General features: G+C 42.5%; 2 protein-coding genes and 1 non-coding gene across 10 annotated transcripts in view; 2 read left to right on the top strand and 1 right to left on the bottom strand.

Annotated features, from left to right (window-relative positions):
- Positions 1-13,006, bottom strand: part of ORC1 (origin recognition complex subunit 1) — a 35,816-nt gene extending 22,810 nt beyond the window's left edge. Inside the window, exons 1-6 of one of the 7 annotated variants that reach the window (XM_032297006.1) lie at positions 12,880-13,006; positions 12,602-12,738; positions 5,848-5,918; positions 4,767-4,866; positions 4,018-4,145; positions 1,029-1,204 (exon numbers count right to left, since the gene is read on the bottom strand). In XM_032297006.1, the coding sequence (XP_032152897.1) occupies positions 1,029-1,204; positions 4,018-4,145; positions 4,767-4,861 (399 nt within the window). In that variant the 5' untranslated portion in view covers positions 4,862-4,866; positions 5,848-5,918; positions 12,602-12,738; positions 12,880-13,006. Of the gene's footprint in view, positions 1-1,028; positions 1,205-4,017; positions 4,146-4,766; positions 4,880-5,847; positions 5,919-8,919; positions 9,252-12,601; positions 12,809-12,879 lie in introns of those variants that run through there. The other 6 variants (XM_032297007.1, XM_032297005.1, XM_032297011.1 and 3 more) reach the window with 6 other exon arrangements.
- Positions 12,916-21,978, top strand: part of PRPF38A (pre-mRNA processing factor 38A) — a 14,088-nt gene continuing 5,025 nt past the window's right edge. For both annotated transcript variants that reach the window (XM_032297013.1, XM_032297012.1), the window contains exons 1-5: positions 12,916-13,223; positions 13,996-14,155; positions 17,184-17,305; positions 18,946-19,031; positions 21,542-21,652. In XM_032297013.1, coding sequence (XP_032152904.1) covers positions 13,094-13,223; positions 13,996-14,155; positions 17,184-17,305; positions 18,946-19,031; positions 21,542-21,652 — 609 coding nt within the window. In that variant the 5' untranslated portion in view covers positions 12,916-13,093. The remainder of the gene's footprint in view (positions 13,224-13,995; positions 14,156-17,183; positions 17,306-18,945; positions 19,032-21,541; positions 21,653-21,978) is intronic.
- Positions 19,261-19,360, top strand: LOC116564160. Its single transcript, XR_004274754.1, has one exon. It is a non-coding gene; the product is annotated as a small nucleolar RNA U13 (small nucleolar RNA).

Here is a 21,978-nt window from a genome sequence, read left to right as displayed (position 1 = left end):
GAACATTTACTGAGTATTTACTCATTTAATCATTAATGGCTTTAAAAACAGCAATGAAATATATAAATTATTCCTTTCATTTCATCTTTAAAATGTTTATTGGCTTCACTTCTTAATTCCTATTACTGTTACCCTAGTTCAAATATGCATCATCTCACTCCTGGGTTATTTTTACAAATTCCTCCTAGCTGGTATCTTATACCCTACATTGCTTTCTTTTCCAGTCCATTTTCCAGTTTCCCCACAAACTTATCTAGACATGCTCTCCTGCTCAACAGTCAATAATGGCTCCCACTGTAGCACGACCAAATTACTTTAACTAGTTTTTCAATGCCTTCTAAAATCTGGCCTCATTTTACTACAGAGTGCTCAATACTACTGCCTCACACTCCTTCAGCTTTCTCTCCTTCACTCATTTAGCTCAGAGATAAATTATGATAATCATGGCAGAGGAGAGTTTCAGCCCTAATGCTCAATGAACCACATAACCAGCATACAACCATACCTCACACCACAATCTAATCCCATGTTGGGGAGCCTGAAGTCACTTCAGGAAAAACCCATAGTCTCCTAACCAGTGACCTACTTCAGCGTACAAACCAGCTGCTCATTAGCACCTGATTTATTATAAAATCCTGTCACACAAATTTGTCTGCAGCAAATAGCACTCTCTGTACTGATTTACTCATGGTGAAGTCCTTGTTTAAGCCAGCATATTCAGCCTCACAATGCTTTATGCATGCCACAGTCATAGCTAAATATAACATCCCCTTGAGATACATCTTCTAATTCCTGCTCATTCCTCGGTCACAACCCAAATGTCACTTCCTACAGGAGGCTCCTAACACATAATATGTGCTCTCAATAAATATTTGAGATGAAGCAGACAGGCAAGCACAGAAGATGACAGGAAATAATGCATTTCCCATGGGGTAAATTAAAGCCAGTAATATTTCTGGGGTCATGCAGTTCAGGAGGCAGACATAAATAAGCTTCAAGGTAGAACCAAGGATTGTGGCATCACCTACCTGAACAGGGCCAATGATGGTCTCAGCATTAATGCTGCTGTTGCAGGCAGGGTAATCATACCAGAATATTTCCTGTGCAGCAGGCTTCCGGCCCAACAAATGCTGTTTACGGACAGGGATTTCACAGAATCGGACAAACCAATGTACCCGAGCACGTTTCTTAGGAGGATCAGAATCTAGGAGGAATTTGGTAGAAAGGGAAAGGTTAAGACAACTCAAGGACATTTTACTGAGCAATTACTGTGTGCCAGACACCGTACTTAGCGCTTGACATGTGTGGTTTTTTTGTTTTTGTTTTGAGAGAGTCTCCGTCACCCAGGCTGGCGTGCAGTGGCCAGATCTTGGCTCACTGAAACCTCTCTGCCTCCTGGGTTTAAGCGATTCTGCCGCCTCAGTCTCCTGAGTAGCTGGGATTATACGCATGTGCCACCATACCCAGCTAATTTTTGTATTTTTAGTAGAGGCAGGGTTTCACCATATTGGCCAGGCTGGTCTCGAACTCCTGACCTCACATGATCTGCCTACCTTGGCCTCCACAAAGTGCTGGAATTACAGGCAGGAGCCACCACATCTGGCCAACATGTGTTACCTTTTTTTTTTTTTTTTTTGAGACAAAGTCTTGCTCTGTCCCCCAGGCTGGAGTGCAGTGGCATGATCTCGGCTCACTGCAACCTTTGCCTCACTGGTTCAGGGGATTCTCCTTGCTCAACCTCCTGAGTAGCTGGGACCACAGGCCTGTGCCACCACGCCTGGCTAATTTTTCTATTTTTAGTAGATGGGGTTTACCATATTGGCCAGGCTCATCTTGAACTCTTGACCTCACATGATCCACCTGCCTTGGCCTCTCGAAGTGCTGGGATTACAGACGTGAGCCACTGTGCCTGGCCCAACATGTGTTATACAAGGTAGATACTACAGTTATCCCCCCTTTCAGGCAACAAAATCAAGTGATGGGGAACTTAAAGAATTTGTCAAAGGTCATATGACCAACTGCAGCAATCAAATTCCAGCCCACACACCTGCTCTTTCGGGGTTGCTCCATTTTCTAATGGTGCTATCACCCAGCAAAGGAATGACAAAAAGACCTCTGAGAGGAGCTACTCTAAACACAGGCACTGAACAAAATAAAAATCATAGCAAGAATTACAGCATCAGGCCAGGCATGGTGGCTCACGTCTGTAATCCTAGCATTTTGGGAGGCTGAAGCGGGCAGATGACTTGAGGCCAGGAATTTGAGACCAGCCTGGCCAACATGGTAAGACACCGTGTCTACTAAAAATAAAAAAATAGCCAGGCGTAGTGCCAGGTGCCTGTCATCCAAGCTACTCAGGAGGCTGAAGCAGGAGAATTGCTTGAACCTAGGAGGCGAAGGTTGCATGAGCCAAGAGCACACCACTGCACTTCAGCCTATGCACCAGAGCGAGATTCTGTCTCCAAAAAAAAAAAAAAAGAAAATTACAGCATCAACCACTGAGATGACTTTTGGCAAATGCATGCTTGTAATCTTCAGCTTTATCATTACAGTATAAAATTAGTGTCACTCCATACCAGCATTAGCTCCAACCAAAAGGACACTCATTAGTGTCATCATCATCATCATCACCATCATCATCATCATCCCTTTTTAGCTTTCTTCAGAGAAAGACTAAAGCTATCCAATGGAGCACCAAGAGGGATTCTAGAATCCATACACCAAAGCCCATAATTCTGATGTGCTGCCCCTACTGGACATTAGTTTTATGAGGTTTTCCCCCATACTTCAAAGTATGTTAAAGAAAAAGTATGTCAAAGATCTTCCTTATCTATGTGCAGTAGTCTCCCCTTATCTGCTGAGGGTATGTGTCAGGACCAGTAGATGCCTGAACCTGCAGATACTACCACTAACTCTGTATATGCTATGCTTTTTCCTACACATATATACTATACAGCATGGATACACTGGACAAAGGGATGACTCACAACCCAGTTGGGACAGCATGAGACTTCACCACATTACTTGGAATGGCGCAAAATTTAAAGCGTATGACTTGTTTATTTCTGGAATCTTCCATTTAATATTTTTGAATTGCGGTTAACGTCACAACTGAAATCGCAGAAAGTGAAACCACAGATAAGGGGGACTATAGTCAAGTAAAACATCTTTATCCACTCAGTCTATCAGTTCCTTCTCTTGGGCATACAGACTACCACAGGATTACCTAATCACCACCCCATTCTTTTGTCTCTTGAATGAGGCAGTTTTGCAGTTTCAAATTGCTGTCTTCCTAATCCTCCTTGTGAAGCTCTGCCCCGCTCCCATATTTCTGTGTTTTCCTCTTGTTTTGCAGACGGTTACAAATTCAACAAATCAGCTACGGCTTTGGATGTGGGCTTGTAGGCTCTAGTTGATGCCACCTTCCCTTTTGCTCCCCCAGCCTAGGGGCAGTAGTGGCTTCCTGCGCTTACTCATCTCTGGGAAACGTCATCTTTTCTTCCAGCCTTTCCAACACTAACACACAAGTTCCTCTGGGTAAAACACCTTAAGTGTTTTTGTTTTCCCTAATTGAAACACCAACTGCTATACTTTCCAAATCCAACTTACCTCTTCATTTGTAACGAAGTAGCATTTGCAAAATTTATTACTAACCCTCATGCCAAAATTAAAGCACACATCTCTGTAACAGTGCAAAGTACCTGTTTTTTCCTTTTCCCTTACTCCTAAATTCATCCATTCTCTCCAGCCCCCCCAATTCTGCTTTAATAGCCATACTTACTCCCCAAAATAATGAAAAAGCTAAATTATTGAGCCTTCCAATTCCATTTTACTCAATACTGCTTTGGTGAGTAAAGAAGTTTTCCAGATGGAAGAAGGTGCAGCTAGCTCTTACTGAGGTGATCCCACCTCAGTCTAATGTGCCCTGCAAGCTCCTGTGAACAAAAGAACCCACAATCTCCCCATCTCCCAATCATTCATGACAAGGAAAGGTTAATTATTCCATCCCAAACTCACCATCTTCGAACAACTCAAGCAATTTAGCAACAAATGGGTTTTCATCATCATCCCCTTTAATCAACACAAACTGTCCAACCTGGATGTTAATCTCGGTGGAACAACCTTCTGTTTTCACACACATTTCTCTAGGAAGTAACAGAGCAGCATATTAGGAAATAAAGTAGGTCAAGCTCTTCAGCCCCCTAGGCACAAAGGAGAGGGCTCTCTAAACTCCTGATTTCTTTCTGCTGACCAACTCGCCTACTGGGAAACCAATTCACCCAGTTATACATAAGAATAGCCAAGATGGGTTGAATGAATTGTTTCAGCTGAGTAATGAATCCAACTATCTTATTATGAACCCTAATTCCTCCCAGTTATTGACAAGAACAACAAATGCTTCCCAAGGCTGCCAAGCTGCCCAATAACAATGTCAAATTATCAGAGATCTCCAGAGCTGGGAAAGACATAGTAACAACATCTATCATCTCGTTATCATGAAGCGTTATATAGAACTCACCTTAAATTGACATGACACTATCCTACATATGAAATTTTATGAACCTGTCATAATTTTTTGCCCCATCACTAACTGCTATATCTATCCCACTATCTTCTTGCATCAGACAAAACCTCTCTTTACAATCAGTTCTAACCTCTTGTTCATTGATTGTCAATCTGTAGTAGTTAGAACAGGCTAGTTACAAGTTGACTGTTTAGCTTGAGAAGCTCCATTTCCAGGACAACCAAAGGACCTCATCACTCACCTATAGGTTTGGTAGCACAGTTTTCGATCCAACAACGGCCTGCCAACCCATGAATAAGTTTTTCTGGTCTTCAGCCTTGTGGGGTAGTGTGCCATGGCTCCTGTAGAAGAGTCCTAACTCTGAATTACCACGATAAGTATTTGGTATTTATCTGACAGATTCTAAGACATACATAGTCAGTCCCTACCTTCAAATGAGTTCAGACTTATTTTCTGCCCCTGCTACACTCCCATACATTTTAGACTAAGAAAACATTTTATTTGAAGTCATGGTCTATGAAGATTACACATAGGCAATTTAACATCATCTGCGTACATCTTGTACTATGCCTTATCTCTTCCCACCCAGGAAAACAGAAAGGTCAATTCCTAAGAAATGAAACTATAACATTTAGAAATACTTAGAATAAGGCACAACAATAGGTGTAAAACATCTAACAAAGTGAAATTAAAAGAGTGATACAGGGGTTGCAAGTGTCTTCATGACACTTATAAAATGCACACAGGGATAAATGAGAAATACAAAGGCTGGGCGCAGTGGCTCACCTGAGGTCAGGAGTTCGAGACCAGCCTGGGCAACATGGTGAAGCCACATTTCTAGTAAAAATACAAAAATTAGGTGGGTGAGGTGGCAGGCACCTGTAATCCCAGCTACTCAGCAGGCTGAGGCAGGAAAATTGCTTGAACCCAGGAGGCAGAGGTTGCAGTGAGCTGAGATTGTGCCACTGCACTCCAGCCTAGGCAACAAGAGTGAAACTCCACCTCGGGGCGGGCGGGGGAAAGAAATGCAAAAAAATTAAAAGTAAAGTATAAATGTAGTAAAGGACAATGAATATTGCAAAGAGCGTAGTGAATCTACTGGAAGTTAGAGGATTAGGTATTCTGGCTGTTCAGGGAGGACGGGCTCCCATAGGGGTTTCCTGAGTTGAATGTTGAATAATTAGTAGATATTGATAAGACAGAATGAATTCCAACGAATGTAAGGAGGCAAAGACATGCAAGTAGAATTTGCAGAAATGGCAATGGGTTTTATCAAGTGCGTCACTGCACTTACATTAAAAAAAATTACCAGTGTTACTAACCTGTACTGCCTTGGCAGTTGGAAGGGGTATTTTTTTCTTTGCAGCTGACGGGTACTAGATATAAAGAATAGCTGAAAAGAAATGCTTGTATTAAAATACGTAGAAAAAAGACACTTTTACTGATGAAAACAAAAATGTTAAGTCCAAACAATCCTCTGATATAATTATTCAGAATTACTAAAACAATAGAATTAGAATAAAATATCAACATCCAAATTAAACAAGCTCCTTTTCTAAAGTTCAGTGGCATTATGTACTACATTCTATTTGGGAACATTTTGACCTATTACATTTTTGGCTTTTAATAAAGGTATTTTTAAAGTAAACTTTGAGAAAATTAATAGCAAAAACAAAAGATATTGAACTTTAGAAAATAAACTGCTTAGAAAAGATGCAATTTACAGCATATTACTATTGTGAAAGGAAAATAAATCTCGGGACCCCAAAATCAATAAGCCAAAAGGAAAAGTCAAGCTGTAACTGTGTCAGGCAAACCTGCTTTCCATTTTATTCCCAAATAAGATAGCTACAAAGATTTAAAAGAAAAACAACAACTACATACCTCCCTCACAATTTGCTCACAAATTCAAGATCTTTACCCTAAAACAGTTCTATTAAATTTCATCCTGGCAATGAAAATGGATAGCTTATCTTCACAGGTGCGGGAGAAGAGAGAGGACAGAGGACAGACAAAACTCAAAGTCATCCCTCAGCTTACCTGAGACAAATACATAGCCAATTGCTTCCTCTGCCCTATTGTTTATGTAAAAATGCAGATTCACTGAGTCAGACTAAGGCAAGCTTGTCCAACATATAGCCCAGGACAGCTTTGAACATGTCCCAGCACAAATTCATCAACTTTCTTAAAACACTATGAGATTTTTTCTTTTTGCTTTTTTTTTTTTTTAAGCTCATCAGTTACCATTATTGTCAGTGTATTTATTTATTTATTTTTTTGGAGACAAAGTTTTGCTCTTGTTGCCCACGCTAGACTGCAGTGGTGTGATCTCGGCTCACTGCAACCTCCGCCTCCTGGGTTCAAGCGATTCTCCTGCCTCAGTCACCCAAGCATCTGGAATTACAGATACCTGCCACCACACCCAGCTAATTTTGGTATTTTTGGTAGAGATGGGGTTTCACCACGTTGGACAGGCTGGTCTTGAACTCTTGACCTCAGGTGTTCCACCCGCCTTGGCCTCCCAAAGTACTGGGATTACAGGGGTGAGCCACTGTGTCCTACCTAGTGTCAGTGTATTTCATGGAAGAAGAAAATTCTTCTTCCAGTGTGGCCCAGGGAAGCCAAAAGATGAGATACCCTCGGACAAAGGCATAAGTGATTACTCTTCTACCCTGCTCTCACATGTAAATTGTGTATTCAGCGAAAGGCTGATCAAAGATCCAAAGAAATGCAAACTTTTGTCTCTTATCTACCTGTGACCTGGAAGCCCCACTTCAAGTTGGACAGAACCAATGTACAACCTTCTGGACAGAACCAATGTACAACTTACACATATGGATTGATGTCTCATGTCTCTCTAAAATTTTATAAAACCAAGCTGTGCCCTGACCACCTGAGGCATGTGTCATGGGCACATTCTTATCCTTTGCAAAATAAACTTTTTACATTGATTGAGGCCAGGCATGGTGGCTTATGCCTATATTCCCAGCACTTTGGGAGGTCAAGGCAGGTGGATCCCTTGAGCTCAGGAGTTCGAACCAGCCTGGGCAACATGGAAAAATCCTGTCTCTACAAAAAAATACAAAACTTACCCAGGCCTGGTAGCACACTGGGAGGATCGTTTGAGGCCAGGAGGCGGAGGTTGCAGTGAGCCAAGATGACACCACTGCACTCCAGCCTGGGTGACAGAGTGAGACACTGTCTTAAAAAATAAACAGAAAACTATCTCAGATACTTTTGGGTTCACACTATTAAAATCAATCTAATTTTATTTTATTATTTTTTTTGAGACAGTTTTGCTCTTGTCGCTCAGGCTAGAGTGCAATGGCACAATCTTGGCTCACTGTAACCCTCACCTCCGAGGTTCAAGCAATTCTCCTGCCTTGGCTTCCTGAGTAGCTGGAATTACAGGTACCTGCCACCACACCCAGCTAATTTTTTGTAATTTTAGTAGAGATGGGGTTTCACCATGTTGGCCAGGCTGGTATTGAATGCCTGACCTCTGGAGATCACCCCCCTCGGCCTCCCAAAGTACTGGGATTACAGGTGTGGGCCACCGCACACAGCCTCAATCTAATTTTAATTAAGTACAGTGTAGAAATGAACAAATAGCAAACATTAACGAATAAAAGCAAGTAGAAGACTTGTGCTCAAGTAAAGACTAAATGTGGATTCATAAGATCCAAATATCTTTCAGTAAAAATCAGAAAAAGTGTTTGAATCTAAATGTTTGGGTTGGCATGGTGGTTCACACCTATAGTCCCAACATTTTGAGAGGCCGAAGCAGGAGGATCACTTGAGGCCAAGAGTTTGAGACCAACTGGGCAACAGCATTTTTCCCCCATCTCTATGGAAAAAAAAAGTAAGTCAGCCTGGTGCTGTGGTGTGCACCTGTAGTCCCAGCTACTGGGGAGGATCCCATGTTTCCAGGAGTTCGAGGCTGCAGTGAGGCTTGATTATGCCACTGTACTCCAGCCTGGGCTAAAGAGTGAGACACTGCCTCAAAAAAATATGGTCTGGATTTAAATGAATTGAGGACAGTTTTGTTTTTCGTTTTGAGACAGGGCTCTTTTGCCCAGGTTGGAGTGCAGTGGCACAATCATGGCTCACTGCAGCCTCAAACTCTTTGGCTCAAGCAATTCTTCCACCTCAGCCTCTTCAGTAGCTGGGACTATAGGCACACACCACCATGTATGGCTAAATTTTCGTATTTTTTTGTAGAGAAGGGATTTCACTGTGTTGGCCAGCCTGGTCTCAAACTCCTATTCAAATGATCCACCAACCTCAGCCTCCCAAATGACTGGGGTTACAGGTGTGAGCCACCATGTCCAGCGAAACAAATTTTTAAATAATAAATAAACAAAATGTTCAAGGAAATACATACACTAACATACCTTCAATAAATGTTCCTTTTAATGGGCAATGTGGCATGGAACTGTCAGAGGTAAACTTGGAAGTTTTTGCCTTTTCCACAATCAGGCAGTATATGCTATTGGGATACAGACAAAAAAGTAAATCACAATACCCACTAAGCCCTTTTGTTTAAAAAAAAAAAATGGGGACATATCACTAAGAATACCTTGCAGCAAACTGGTATCTCCCAGCAAACTTTCTACAATTCTTGAATAATCTACCTGTAGGATAAATGGCCTTGTCTTTTTTTTGGGGGGTGGGGTGGGGGGGGGATGGAGTATCACTCTGTGCCCAGACTGGAGTGCAACAGCACGATCTTGGCTAACTGCAACCTCCACCTCCCAGGTTCAAGTGACGTCCTGCCTCAGTCTTCCGAGTAGTTGGGATTACAGGCGCCCGCCACGATGCCCAACTACTTTTTGTATTTTTAGTGGAGATGGGGTTTCACCAGGTTGGCCAGTCTGGTCTTGAACTCCTGACCTCATGTGATCCACATTCCTTGGCCTCCCCAAGTGCTGGGATTACAGGTGTGAGCCACTGCACTCGGCTCCCTTATTTGTCATTTTGTCTTTGACATCTTATTTCACTGGCTTAATAATCTAATTCTTTCAAACCAAGAACTGGCATACAAAAAGGACTGTTTTCATACCTGTAAGGTTCTCATTTATACCTAAGGGCATCAAATTCATGCCCTCAGTGCTTTAAATCCAGACCATATTTTAGTTTATTAAGTTCTTCAAAAACTAAGCCAACATAAAATTTTAACATTCCTTTTCTAGGAGACCATGGACTGTGCTCAATGAGACAGGGATATGTATATATGTGTGCAAGGGTGGGCGAGGAGGCAGGGTTCCTGGAAGGAAGGCCCATGACCTGGACCACATAACCTGCCTTGCCTTTATTGCTGTGCTCCAGGCCTGCTTTTCCAAACTTCAGACAAACCAAGGTGGTGAATGCCCTCACTTACTTACACAGTTACTGTTCTCTCTTCCTGTACCTTTGCAGGGATGGCTCAGGTCTAAGCCCCAATGAAACTCCCTCAGAGGCCTTCAATGACATCCAGTAGAAAGTGACCAACCCCTCCTTATGCCACCCCTCAGGGTCACGTTCCATTATACCACCCTATTGTCAAAGCAATAATCATTAAATTATTTTCCTATTTATTGTGCTTCTTACATTAGAATGTTATCTTCCAAAGGAGCAGGAGCCTTGGAACCTTGTCTAGCTTGTTCATAACTGCATCCCCAGGGCCTAGGTCAGGATTTGGCACATAATAAGTAAATGAACAACTGGATGAATGAACTGGTTTTAAAAATCATCAAGATAATACCAAGTGTGGTGAGAATGTAGAGCAGCCACAACTCTCATTCAATGCCAGGGGGCATGTACACTAGTACAACCACTTTAGATAATTGGCAGTATCTACTAAAGCTGAACATATGCATACCCTATGACCCAGAAATTCCAACACAATAGATCTGACAGAAATACATATATATCATCAAAGACATGAACCAGAATATTCATGCAGCACTATACAGCAACAAAGTCAGACCAACTACAACTGCACATGACAATGTGGGGAAAATATCCCAAAATGATACTGAGCTAAAGAAACTAGACACCAAAAGAATATATACATTGATTCCATTTGTATAAAGTTTAAAAATAGGCAAAAGTAATCCATGTTTTTAGAATTCACAATAGCTTAATCCCAGCAGTTTGGGAGGCTTGCTTGAGGCCAGAGTTGGAGAAATCCCAATAGAAGGTAACCTGGGTAGATGAAAGGGGACACACCAGGGAGGAGAGTGCTGCTGGGATGTTGGTCATGCTTTGTTTCTTGAAACTGGTTGCTGGTTACATGAGCGTGTTTTCTTTAACAACAACAAAAAAAAGTTCAAAAAATTAATCAGGAGTCCTTCTGAAGAGACAGCATAGGAGATCACAGCAGATATCAGGCATCTTGCGTGTTACTCCACTTTCTTACCCTCCACCCAGCTTAATAATAACTATTTGCTAAATGAAAAGTAGATGTTATTTATCACTTTAAGGTGACAAGCTGATAACTTGTCCTAACTTATACAGGACGGCACAGCCTTAACTCAACCCCCAAACAGCCAGATTCCACTAACTGTGCTCTTAACTACTTCACCTTATGACCCTGTGTGAAACCGGATAATGTTAATATGTAACTGAGAACTTGTGTTTGGTGTACTTATTACAATAAATCAGGCTTCCCAGCCACCGACTGAGCATTGTGGATTGGGCCTCAGTTTGCTTACCCACAAAATGGAGAGAATAGAATCTTCCTTTTATTCAACCAATGTTTATTAAGTACCTATCCTGTGCCAGGTACTATTTTAGGATAATGGAAGATTAAGTGAGAAAATACAAAATGATAAATCCACTTTCCCACTACCGAAATCTCTTGTGTTTATTTGTAAGGTACAGTGGTTTTTTTCTTTTTCTTTTTTTTGAGATGGAGTCTCCCTCTGCCACTCAGGCTGGAGTGCAGTGGCATGATCTCGGCTCACTGCAACCTCTGCCTCCCGGGTTGAACGATTCTCCTAACTCAGCCTCCGGAGTAGCTGGGACTACAGGTGTGTGCCACCAGGGCCCGGCTAATTTTTTGTATTTTAGTAAGGACTGAGTTTCACCATGTTGTCCAGGCTGATCTCGAACTCCTAAACTCAGGCAATTCACCCGCCTCGGCCTCCCAAAGTGCTAGGATTACAGGCGTGAGCCACCGCGCCTGGCTGGTACAGTGGTTTTAATGAATATTATGGAACTCACATAAAATTCAAGCAAAATTTTGCATTCAATTTCGGCGTATTCACAAACCTTCCAAAGTCCACATATTGTCCTCCATTACAGTTAAAAACTGTTGCATAAGGACTGAAACCATTATGTCACATTGGAAACTCCTTTGGTATTTCCAGCCCACCTAATACAGCAGGGAAGAGGGTACTATAATTCATGTGTTATGGACAACTAGAATCGTATTTAATCATTACAGTTTCACAAGCAGACCACGATAGGAACGGTTTTTCCAATTGTCACAGCAGAAGACCCTTCAATTCCGAGGTTAGACAAGAGAGGAAAGGGGGCCACCAGACTTCTCTTCTGAAAAGGAGGTGAATGAGAGCCCAGCAGTCAGGAGGCGCTCATCTGAAAAAAATACCTGGGTAGGAGCCCAGACTGCTTAGTCACGAAAAGCAACCTAAGTAAAACACGTCTCTCTCTGGGAGCAGTTACTACGTCCGAAAAATGGGGTAATAACCTCTACTCCGCCTTCCACGTAGGGCTTCCAACACTACAGCTCAACGGAGGAAATAAATGGAGTGCTTTACAAATGCAGATAGAGGGAAAGTCATCACCGAGCCTTAAGGCGCGGAGGGCAGGAAAGCTCGTGCTTCTCTGCTGTTGGCTTCCGCCTTCCTCACTGCAAATTCAGTCCCCGGCAGCGCGGGAAGCCTTTTAGGGTTCGGGATGTGGGACAGAGGAACGCTCCTAATAGCTCAGAACAGTGCCTGGCACTGAACAGGCGCTTGGTATATGTCCGCTGAAAGAGTCAATGAGTGGGACTACAGAGAACATCCTCATTTCCGAGGTTCCGGTGCGCCCTCCCCGAGACTGTTGCAGCCCGCGGGACGCCACACTCACCGGGCTCCAAAGCTTCTTCGGGCTGGCCGCAAGCCTTCCGCTTCGGGAGCTCCGGGGAATGCAGCACCTCTAACCTAGACCAGCAGGGCTCCTTGTACAGCTACGAGCCGCAAGACAGGTCCAAAGCGTGCGACTCGCTAGAAACGGCAAGAAGGTGGAAGGAGAAAAGAAAATTTCGCGCCAATCGGGTGGCCCCGCCCCCAGGACGTCCCTTCGTTACGTCACCAACTAGCTCGCCCCTCCCCGCCCCGCCCACCTTAGGGAGGTGCCTGACTTACATCCGGTAACGTGCAGCAGCCATCGTTGTTGATTCGATCGGCGACGCGGAGCACAGAAGGTCTTTCCGCTGCTGTGTTTCCGGTTTCAAGAGGGTCGCCTAATCTATGTAGTGAAACTTCTTCCACCTTTCTCCATCCTCTAGGTGTTTTTTTTTTGAACCTGGATGTGACGCATTAAAAGACTCGACGGAAATAGAATCAAAGGCGTTCTAAAATGGCTAACCGTACAGTGAAGGATGCCCATAGCATCCATGGCACCAACCCTCAATATCTGGTGGAGAAGATCATTCGAACGCGAATCTATGAGTCCAAGTACTGGAAAGAGGAGTGCTTTGGACTTACGGGTAAGCGGAAGCGCGCAGAGCCCCTCTCGGCCGATTTGTGGCCCATTTCTTCTGACCGGGCGCCTGTAGGGCTAGCGACTGGCCTCTGGGGTGGTACTGGAACGGAGTATGTCGATCATTCAGAAAAATTTGAGTGCTTAGTCTTGTGTTGAGTCGGGGACACAGATGAATCTGATAAGGTCATATTCTGACGGGTGTCTTCAGTTGGGTTCTGTGAGTTATTTCTTATTTAATGTTGGCCGGCTGGGTTGCAAAGTGTTAAGCTCAGGGATCCGAGTATAACTCTTTGTACGCAGTGTACTGAAGGTTTTTAAGGACCTAACGTTGATATGCCTGAAACCAAATTCGTGATCTTACTATTCTTAGATTTGGGCCAGTTGCAGTATTTCCACTATCCTGTCCTAATAGAAACATCAGTGCTTCACAGAAGCCTTCCAGGTAGTCTTTTCGATGTGAATTCTGGCTTTAAACCCAAGTCACTTTACCTTTCTTAGCCCTCATTGTCCTTACCTGGAAAAAGAAACATTGCTACAGCTTTCTTCATAACTTGTTGTAAAAGTTGAGTGAGATAATATGAAAAGCTTAGCAGGGTACCTATTTTATTATCCATTCTCAATGCATGTTAGCTGCTGTTACTGCCATTAATATACATTTGTTCTCATATTAAACTGTTGATGAGTATTTAGGAGAACCAAAGCTTGAACTAACTCTCCACTTCCTACTAGGAAGAGCTTAACTGTAATATGTCACTCTATTTATTTTTGTTTTTTAGCTGAACTTGTAGTTGATAAAGCCATGGAGTTAAGGTTTGTGGGTGGCGTCTATGGTGGCAACATAAAACCAACACCCTTTCTGTGTTTAACCTTGAAGATGCTTCAGATTCAACCTGAAAAGGATATCATTGTAGAGTTTATCAAAAATGAAGATTTCAAGTGAGTGCAATGTTCACTAGCTAATATAAGAGATTTAATTTTGGCTGTTCAAAATTGGGCTTTGGTTAAGAGGGGTGTACACAATGTATCTCATTTTTGCAGAGTTCCACTCCAGATTTTTCCTCTTGAGCCCTTGACTTTGTATTTTTTGTTTGTTTTTTTGTTTTCGAAACAGAGTCTCACTGTGTTGCCCAGACTGGAGTGCAGTGGAGCTCTCTCGGCTCACTGCAACCTCCTCTTCCTTAGTGATTCTCCTCCCTCAGCCTTCCAAGTAGCTGGGATTACAGGCATGTGCCACCACACCTGGCTTATTTTTGTATTTTTAGTAGAAACAGGTTTCCCCATGTTGGCCAGGCTGGTCTCGAACTCCAGACCTCAGGTGACCTGCCTGCCTTGGCCCCCCAGAGTGCTAGGATAACAGGTATGAGCCACCACACTTGACCAAGTTTGATTTTATCTGTTCTGATTGTATTAATCTTCTACTGTACTGGCTCAGTCTTGAGAATTTTTCCCCCGAAAAAATGATTTTACAAACTCACTAAGTATATATTAAGCAAAAGTGAGTGCCTAATATGTTGGTAGGCACTGGACATTCAGGAGTGAAAATAAAACCACAAAAGGTGATGGTTAAGAGGTGTTAGATCTGGGTTCACATCCAGATTCTGTTGCTCATTAACTGTGACACTGGAGAAGTTACTTAATTTTCTAAACTTTATTTTGCTTATCTAAAATGGTGACAGTAATGTAAGAGTGAGAGAAGGTCGTGCATGCATATCTCTGAGCACAGCACTTGCTGCATGGTAAACACCTAAAAAATGTCAGCTTGGGGCCGGGCGCGGTGGCTCAAGCCTGTAATCCCAGCACTTTGGGAGGCCGAGGCGGGTGGATCACGAGGTCAAGAGATCGAGACCATCCTGGTCAACACGGTGAAACCCCGTCTCTACTAAAAATACAAAAAATCAGCTGGGCATGATGGCGCGTGCCTGTAGTCCCAGCTACTCAGGAGGCTGAGGCAGGAGAATTGCCTGAACCCAGGAGGCGGAGGTTGCGGTGAGCCGAGATCGCGCCATTGCACTCCAGCCTAGGTAACGAGAGCGAAACTCCATCTCAAAAAAAAAAAAAAAAAAGTCAGCTTGTTTTATTATTGTATTACCATTGTCAGAGTATTCACAGAAAAGTATAGGAGGCAGACATAATAGCTTTTTTTTTTTTTTTTGAGACGGTAGTTTCGCTCTTGTTGCTCATGCTGGAGTGCAATGGCACGATCTTGGCTCACCACTACCTCTGCTTCACGGGTTCAAGTGATTCTCCTGCCTCAGCCTCCTGAGTAGCTGGGATTACAAGCATGCACCACCACGCCCAGCTAATTTTTATTTTTAGTAGAGACGGTTTCTCCATGTTGGTCAGGCTGGTCTCTAACTCCTGACCTCAGGTGATCCACCCGCCTTTGCCTCCCCAAGTGCTGGGATTGCAGGCGTGAGCTACCTCGCCCAGCCCATAATAGCTTCTTCTGTGCTATGTTCTAAGGGCTTTGCATATAATAATTCATTTCACTTTCACAACAACCTTCGAAACTTAATCCCTATTCTACAGGGGAGGAAACTGAGGCACAGAGATTAAGTAATTTTGTCTAAGGTTCAACACCTACTAAGTAGCAAATCTGGCTTCAGAGTCCATATTCTTTGCTACAGTATTCTGCTTCTCATATAAAGAAACTGAGTTTTAAATGTCTCCTACTCAAGTGGATATTTAAGTAGTTGGATATAGGAAAATGGGAAAAAGAAAGACTCTTATAAAGCATTAACAGCTAGAAGATACCTAACTTTTGTTAGACACTTACTGTGTGCTATATGCTATACTTGGTACTTTAAATGCATGTCTTAATATACCAAGCCATAAATTAGGTAGCATTATCTCCATTTTACAAGGATTGAGAAGACACATGATTTGACCAGTAGTGTAACAGAATTAGTAAATTATGGAGTCAGAATTTGAACCCATATGCCTTTTTTTTTCCAAAACCAGCATTTATGTTTTATGTGTTCTTGTTCTTGTATTGTTATTAAATATATCTTCTATTTTCTGTTTTAAAATTCAATATCTGTCCAGGCATGGTGGCTCACGCCTGTAATCCTAGCACTTTGGGAGGCTGAGACAGGTGGGTCACTTGAGGTCAGGAGTTGGAGACCAGCCTGGCCTACATGACAAAACCCGATCTCTACAAAAATACAAAAATAGGTCAGGCACGATGGTTTACACCTGTAATCCCAGCACTTTGGGAGGCCAAGACAAGCAGATCACCTGAGGTCAGGAGTTTGAGACTAGCCTGGCCAACATGGCAAAACTACGTCCCTACTAAAAATACAAAAATTAGGCCGGGTGTGATGGCACATGCCTGTAATCCCAGCTACTCAGGAGGCTGAGGCAGGAGAATCACTTGAACCTAGGAGGTGGAGGTTGTAGTGAGCTGAGATTGTGCCACTGCACTCCAGCCTGGGCAACACAGCAAGATTCTGTCTCAATCAATCAATCAATGTTAGCTGGGCATGGTGGCAAGCACCTGTAATCCTAGCTACTTGGAGGCTGAGGCAGGAGAATCGCTTGATCCTGGGAGGTGGAGGTTGCAGTGAACCGAGGTCGCACCACTGCACTGCAGGCTGGGTGACAGCAAGACACTGTCTCTAAATAAATAAATAAATAAATAAATAAATAAAATTCATTATTTCGTTTGATTCTTAGAATGATCCTGTGAGATAAATAGGTTTTATTTTAGTTTTACTGATGATATATTTTAAAGTTGATCAATATGTATGATATTCCAACCGCCATAAATGGTAGCATGGGAACTTGAACCCAGGTCTCCGTATTTTAGCTGTCTTCCTTCTGCTGCATTCTACCTCCACAATTGCAGCTTTGTTATCTGCCAAAGAGAAGAACATGTTTATCCACTACTGTCATGAGAAAAGGTAGTTGTAAAACTCAGAAACTTCTAGGATGGCCTGTTGTTTCACTGTTGTTTGTCTATCAGGTATGTCCGCATGTTGGGGGCACTTTACATGAGGCTGACAGGCACTGCAATTGATTGCTACAAGTACTTGGAGCCTTTGTACAACGACTATCGAAAAATCAAGAGCCAGAACCGAAATGGGGGTGAGTATGGTGCTAAGTCTCCTGATTGTCATTTTTAAGCCAGTTTTTTATTTCACCAGTACCTCTACCTTTGCGTTGTCATAACAGTGTGAATGCTTCTCTTCCTCTACATTGTTACTGTCTTTATGCAGGTTTTCCCCTCCCCTCACGTGAGAGTTGAGTCTGACCACTAGTTTCATGTTGGCCTTACCCAGCCTGCCTCTGTCTGCCTCCCTTTCCAAATGCATCTTATGTTAATCCCTGCCTTGCAATATATGCCCCCTTTATATGTACTCCATCCCAAAATATCTAGCTGCAGAATGGCTTCTCCGTAAACCTTCCCCAGCCCTCCCAGACAAAATCAGTTTTCCATATTTTACATCTTCACAGTTATTTCTGCTGGTCTCTCCTCTAGCACTGTATTTCATGCTGTAGTGTATAGACAAAGTGTACTCATTTTTATACAGAAATCCCACTGAAAAATAAGTATATTCGAGAGAGGCAGCTCCATACCTTTTACAAAGAGATTACTTAATGTGCTAAGGAGGGATTCCAGGTAATGCAGTCAAAACCTTTTCTCAATTGGTGTCATAACAAAAGATAGGAACATTTACCTTTCCCCTTACATGTATCATTAAACAGTAGATGGTTAAGAATTTGGGGCCAAGCACGGTATCTCACGCCTGTAATCCCAACACGTTGGGAGGCCAAGGTGGGCAGATTACTTGAGGTCAGGAGTTTGAGACCAGCCTAGCCAATATGGTGAAACCCTGTCTCTCCTAAAACTACAAAAATTAGCTGGGTGTGGTGGTGCACACTACTCATTCTATAATGCTCCTCATTCTACAATGCACAAGCCAATCCTCAGACAAAAATTTCTGACCCAAAATGTCAACAGGTTGAGAAATTCTTAGTTTTACATAATAAAATAATAACTTCACCGTGGCCATGACCACATCCATCTTGTTCACCACGGTATTTATTCCACATAGCATAGTATGTGGCATGTCAGTGGCACTTAGTATGTATTTATTCAATGAACAAATTAGTAAGTTTATAAGACCATATTCTTTTTTTTTTTAAGATGGCATCTTGCTCTGTTGCCCAGACTGGAGTGCAGTGGTGTGGTCTCAGTTCACTGCAGCCTCTGCCTCCCAGGTTCAAGTGATTCTCCTGCCTCACCCTCCTGAGTAGCTGGGATTACAAGTGCCTGCCACTGTGCCCAGCTAATTTTTGTATTTTTAGTAAGATGGGTTTCACCATGTTGACCAGACTGGTCTTGAACTGCTGACCTCAAGTGATCTGCCTGCCTCAGCCTCCCAAAGTGCTGGGATTACGGGTGTGAGCCACCATGCCTGGCCAGTTCTCAAAAGCTATTACTCCTTGTGCCATACAAGCTACATGCTCTAGATTCAGAAACATTGTGGCTTCATATGAGAAATTTTATTTGAATTATATGATCTCTTCAAGATCAGCCCTACATAATTCAGGCTGTTTGTGTTTGTTTCCTGAGATATCTTCATTCATCCCTTAACCTCTTCTAAAGAGGCCTAGCACATAGATTTGCTGATACAAGGTTTTAACACTTCTTTTACTTTTTGGCATCTAAATCTGTTACTTCCAAGTTGTTTGAGCTAATGATTTTTTTGTTGTCATTGCAGAGTTTGAATTGATGCATGTAGATGAGTTTATTGATGAACTATTGCACAGTGAAAGAGTCTGTGATATCATTTTGCCCCGGCTACAGGTAAGAAATAACAGTCTCTTACCAGAGTCACCCTTCTCTTCCTAGATAGGCAGACAGACAAACATGTATACACAGCTAAAACACTGAAGCCTGTGGATCTTATGGGTCCTCTTAATAACAGTCTTCCTGTCTATGAGAAAGATAGTGGATTGGGAGTGACAGGAAAATAGATAAAATATTTGAAGGGTAGGGCTCTAAAAGTAAATAGTTAAGGAAACTGTCTTTCCCCATCCTCTTGTAGTTCATAAACATGGTGATTGGGGGGTTCCCGTGCATGTGAGATGTGCCTCCCTCAAATCTTTTAACGTCAGCACATTACCCGTCTATCATGGAAAAAAATTTCTTTAGGGTGTTATGTCAAGGATATTGTAGCTAGAGTAGGCGTTTTTTAACTTCATGAACAGTTTTTTTCAAACTAATCTTCATGAAAAAGCCAGGACATAAAACATAAAAAGAGAGCTAGGAGTGGGAGACTGAGCCCTTAATTCCTTAAACTTGCCCTTTATCATCCTGCTTCCCTTTCCTAGTGATAATCGATTATCCATGAGGCATCTTTTCAGGAATGGGCTTTATAATTTTAAAACTGTTACAAAATGCAAAGGAAATACAGGTAAGGTAGCTAGTCTAAAGAGAAAGGGAATGGGCTAAAATGGAGAAGCAACTGAATAGGAAATTAGGAGGCCTGAGTTTCTGTGTTATTACAGCTGACTAGCTGTAGGACCTTGTCTTAATTTCTCTATGTATAAAATGGGGAAATGAGACTACCTCTGTCTTGTGGGGCTCTTTTAGAGATACTGACAGGAAGTGAAGATAGCCCCACATATTCAACCAGGTTACTTCCTTTTTCCTCTAGGTTATATGGGCGGTGAGATTTTGTTTGAACAGAGGCTTTTTTGCTTTTAAATGGTTTGAGGTTTAATTGTCTGTATATCCAAAGTATAAAATTTGATGAGTCATTTTTGTTTTTTTGAGATAGAGCCTCACTCTGTCACCCAGGCTGGAGTGCAGTGGTATGCAGTGCCTCCACCTCCTGGGTTCAGGCGATTCGCATGCCTCAGCCTCCTGAGTAGCTGGGACTACAGGCAGGCGCCACTGTACCAGGCTAATTTTTGTATTTTTAGTAGAGATGGAGGTTCACTGTGTTGGCCAGGCTGGTCTTGACCTTCTGACCTCAGGTGATCCACCCACCTTGGCCTCCCAAAGTGCTGGGATTATAAGTGTGAGCCACCACACCCAGCCTCAGGTTGCCTTCTTAAATGCTCTGAAGTGCTTGCTTCCTTTTAGATAGAAACCAACGACGATAATTTAAAAATAAAAGGTCACATATGATATGGTTCCTTTTATATGGTATATCCAGACTAGGCATAGAGACAAAAAGGCAGATTAGTGGTTGCCAGGAGATGCAGAGAGTGAGGAATGAGGATTGATTACTTAATGGGTATGAGGTATTTTGGAGGGATGATAAAGTTTTGAAACTTTAGTTTGGTTGCACAACACTGTGAATACAATAAAAGCCACTCAATTATACATTTAAAGTAGTTGTATTATGTGAATTCCATCTCAATTTTTTCAGAAAGATCAAAGAGATCAGAAAAACTCCAAAGTGGGGAATTGAATGGATACAAGTATGTGATAAATGGGTGAGATTAATTTGCTCAAGGCAGCAAACCTGCTGGATAAAAGTATTTGGTAGATGGATGTTTATGCTTAAATGAAGAACATCATCTCTTCCTCCACATTGACCCAGTCATAATCTTATAAAATAAAAATCCTGGAAATGGGTGTGATACATCTCTCCTGTTCCATATTGGCACTGTAGAGTATGTAAAGAATAAGATTATAAATTTGAAAACCTACTTTGAGGGCCCAATTCCCATAGCAAGAATCTTGCTATGTTCCCTAGGCTGGTCCCAAACTCCTGGGCTCAAGCGATCTTCCCACTTCAGTCTCCCAAGGAGCTGGGACCACAGACACGTGCCACCACATGTAGTGATTTGGCATTTTTGAAATCAGTTTTGCCTCTCTGATTCTTAGCCACTCAAACATTGCTAAGCCATATCCCAGAGTAAAATGGAACCAGTTCAAAATGCATGAATATGAACAGAACCCTAGATCATGGGTCTAATGGAGATTTGATGCCACTTTAGGGCTGGGCCTCTTTTGGTAGAACTACCAGCTATGAACTTATTAGCCCTTGGACTTTCTCTGTGTATGAAGCCTTTATTTTTGGTTCTAGGCTATATCTATGATGATTGATATTCCCATGAGTTTAGAATATAAGATCATAGGGAATAGAGCCAATAGAAGATGAAGATGTTCCCTTCAAGTTTGTATTTATGTTTATAGGAGAAATTGAGTTTCTAGATTCTAGGTCTGTTAAACTTGTTAGGAAAATCTTGAATGCCTTTTAAATGAAATTGCCTCAGCTGTTGCTCTTTGGAGCCCTGAAGCCCAATGGTGAGGTTTCAGGAAATGGCAACAACTCCTAACTCTCATTACTTTCTCCATAGAAACGCTATGTATTAGAGGAAGCTGAGCAACTGGAGCCTCGAGTTAGTGCTCTGGAAGAGGACATGGACGATGTGGAGTCCAGTGAAGAGGAAGAGGAAGAGGATGAGAAGGTCAGGCACCTAAGACTTTGAGAGCTTTAGGGGAGAGAGTTATAGAAAATGGGAATGGTTTTTTGTTTTTAGACTTTTTTTTTTTTTTTTTTTTTTGAGACTCTCACTTTGTTGCCAGGCGCTAGGCTGGAGTGCAGTGGCATGATCTCGGCTCACTGCAACCTCCGCCTCCTGGGATCAAGCAATTCTCCTGCCTCAGCCTCCAGAGTAGCTGGGACCACAGACGTGTGCCGCCAAGCCCAGCTAATTTTTCAATTTTAGTAGAGATGAGGTTTCACTGTGTTAGCCAAGATGGTCTTGATCTCTTTTTTTTTTTTTTTTTTTTT

Source organism: Sapajus apella, unplaced genomic scaffold (assembly GCF_009761245.1).
Source record: "Sapajus apella isolate SASKATOON/1434 unplaced genomic scaffold, GSC_monkey_1.0 scaffold36, whole genome shotgun sequence".
Classification (NCBI taxonomy): domain Eukaryota; kingdom Metazoa; phylum Chordata; class Mammalia; order Primates; family Cebidae; genus Sapajus; species Sapajus apella.
This window is presented reverse-complemented; position numbering and strand designations above follow the sequence as displayed.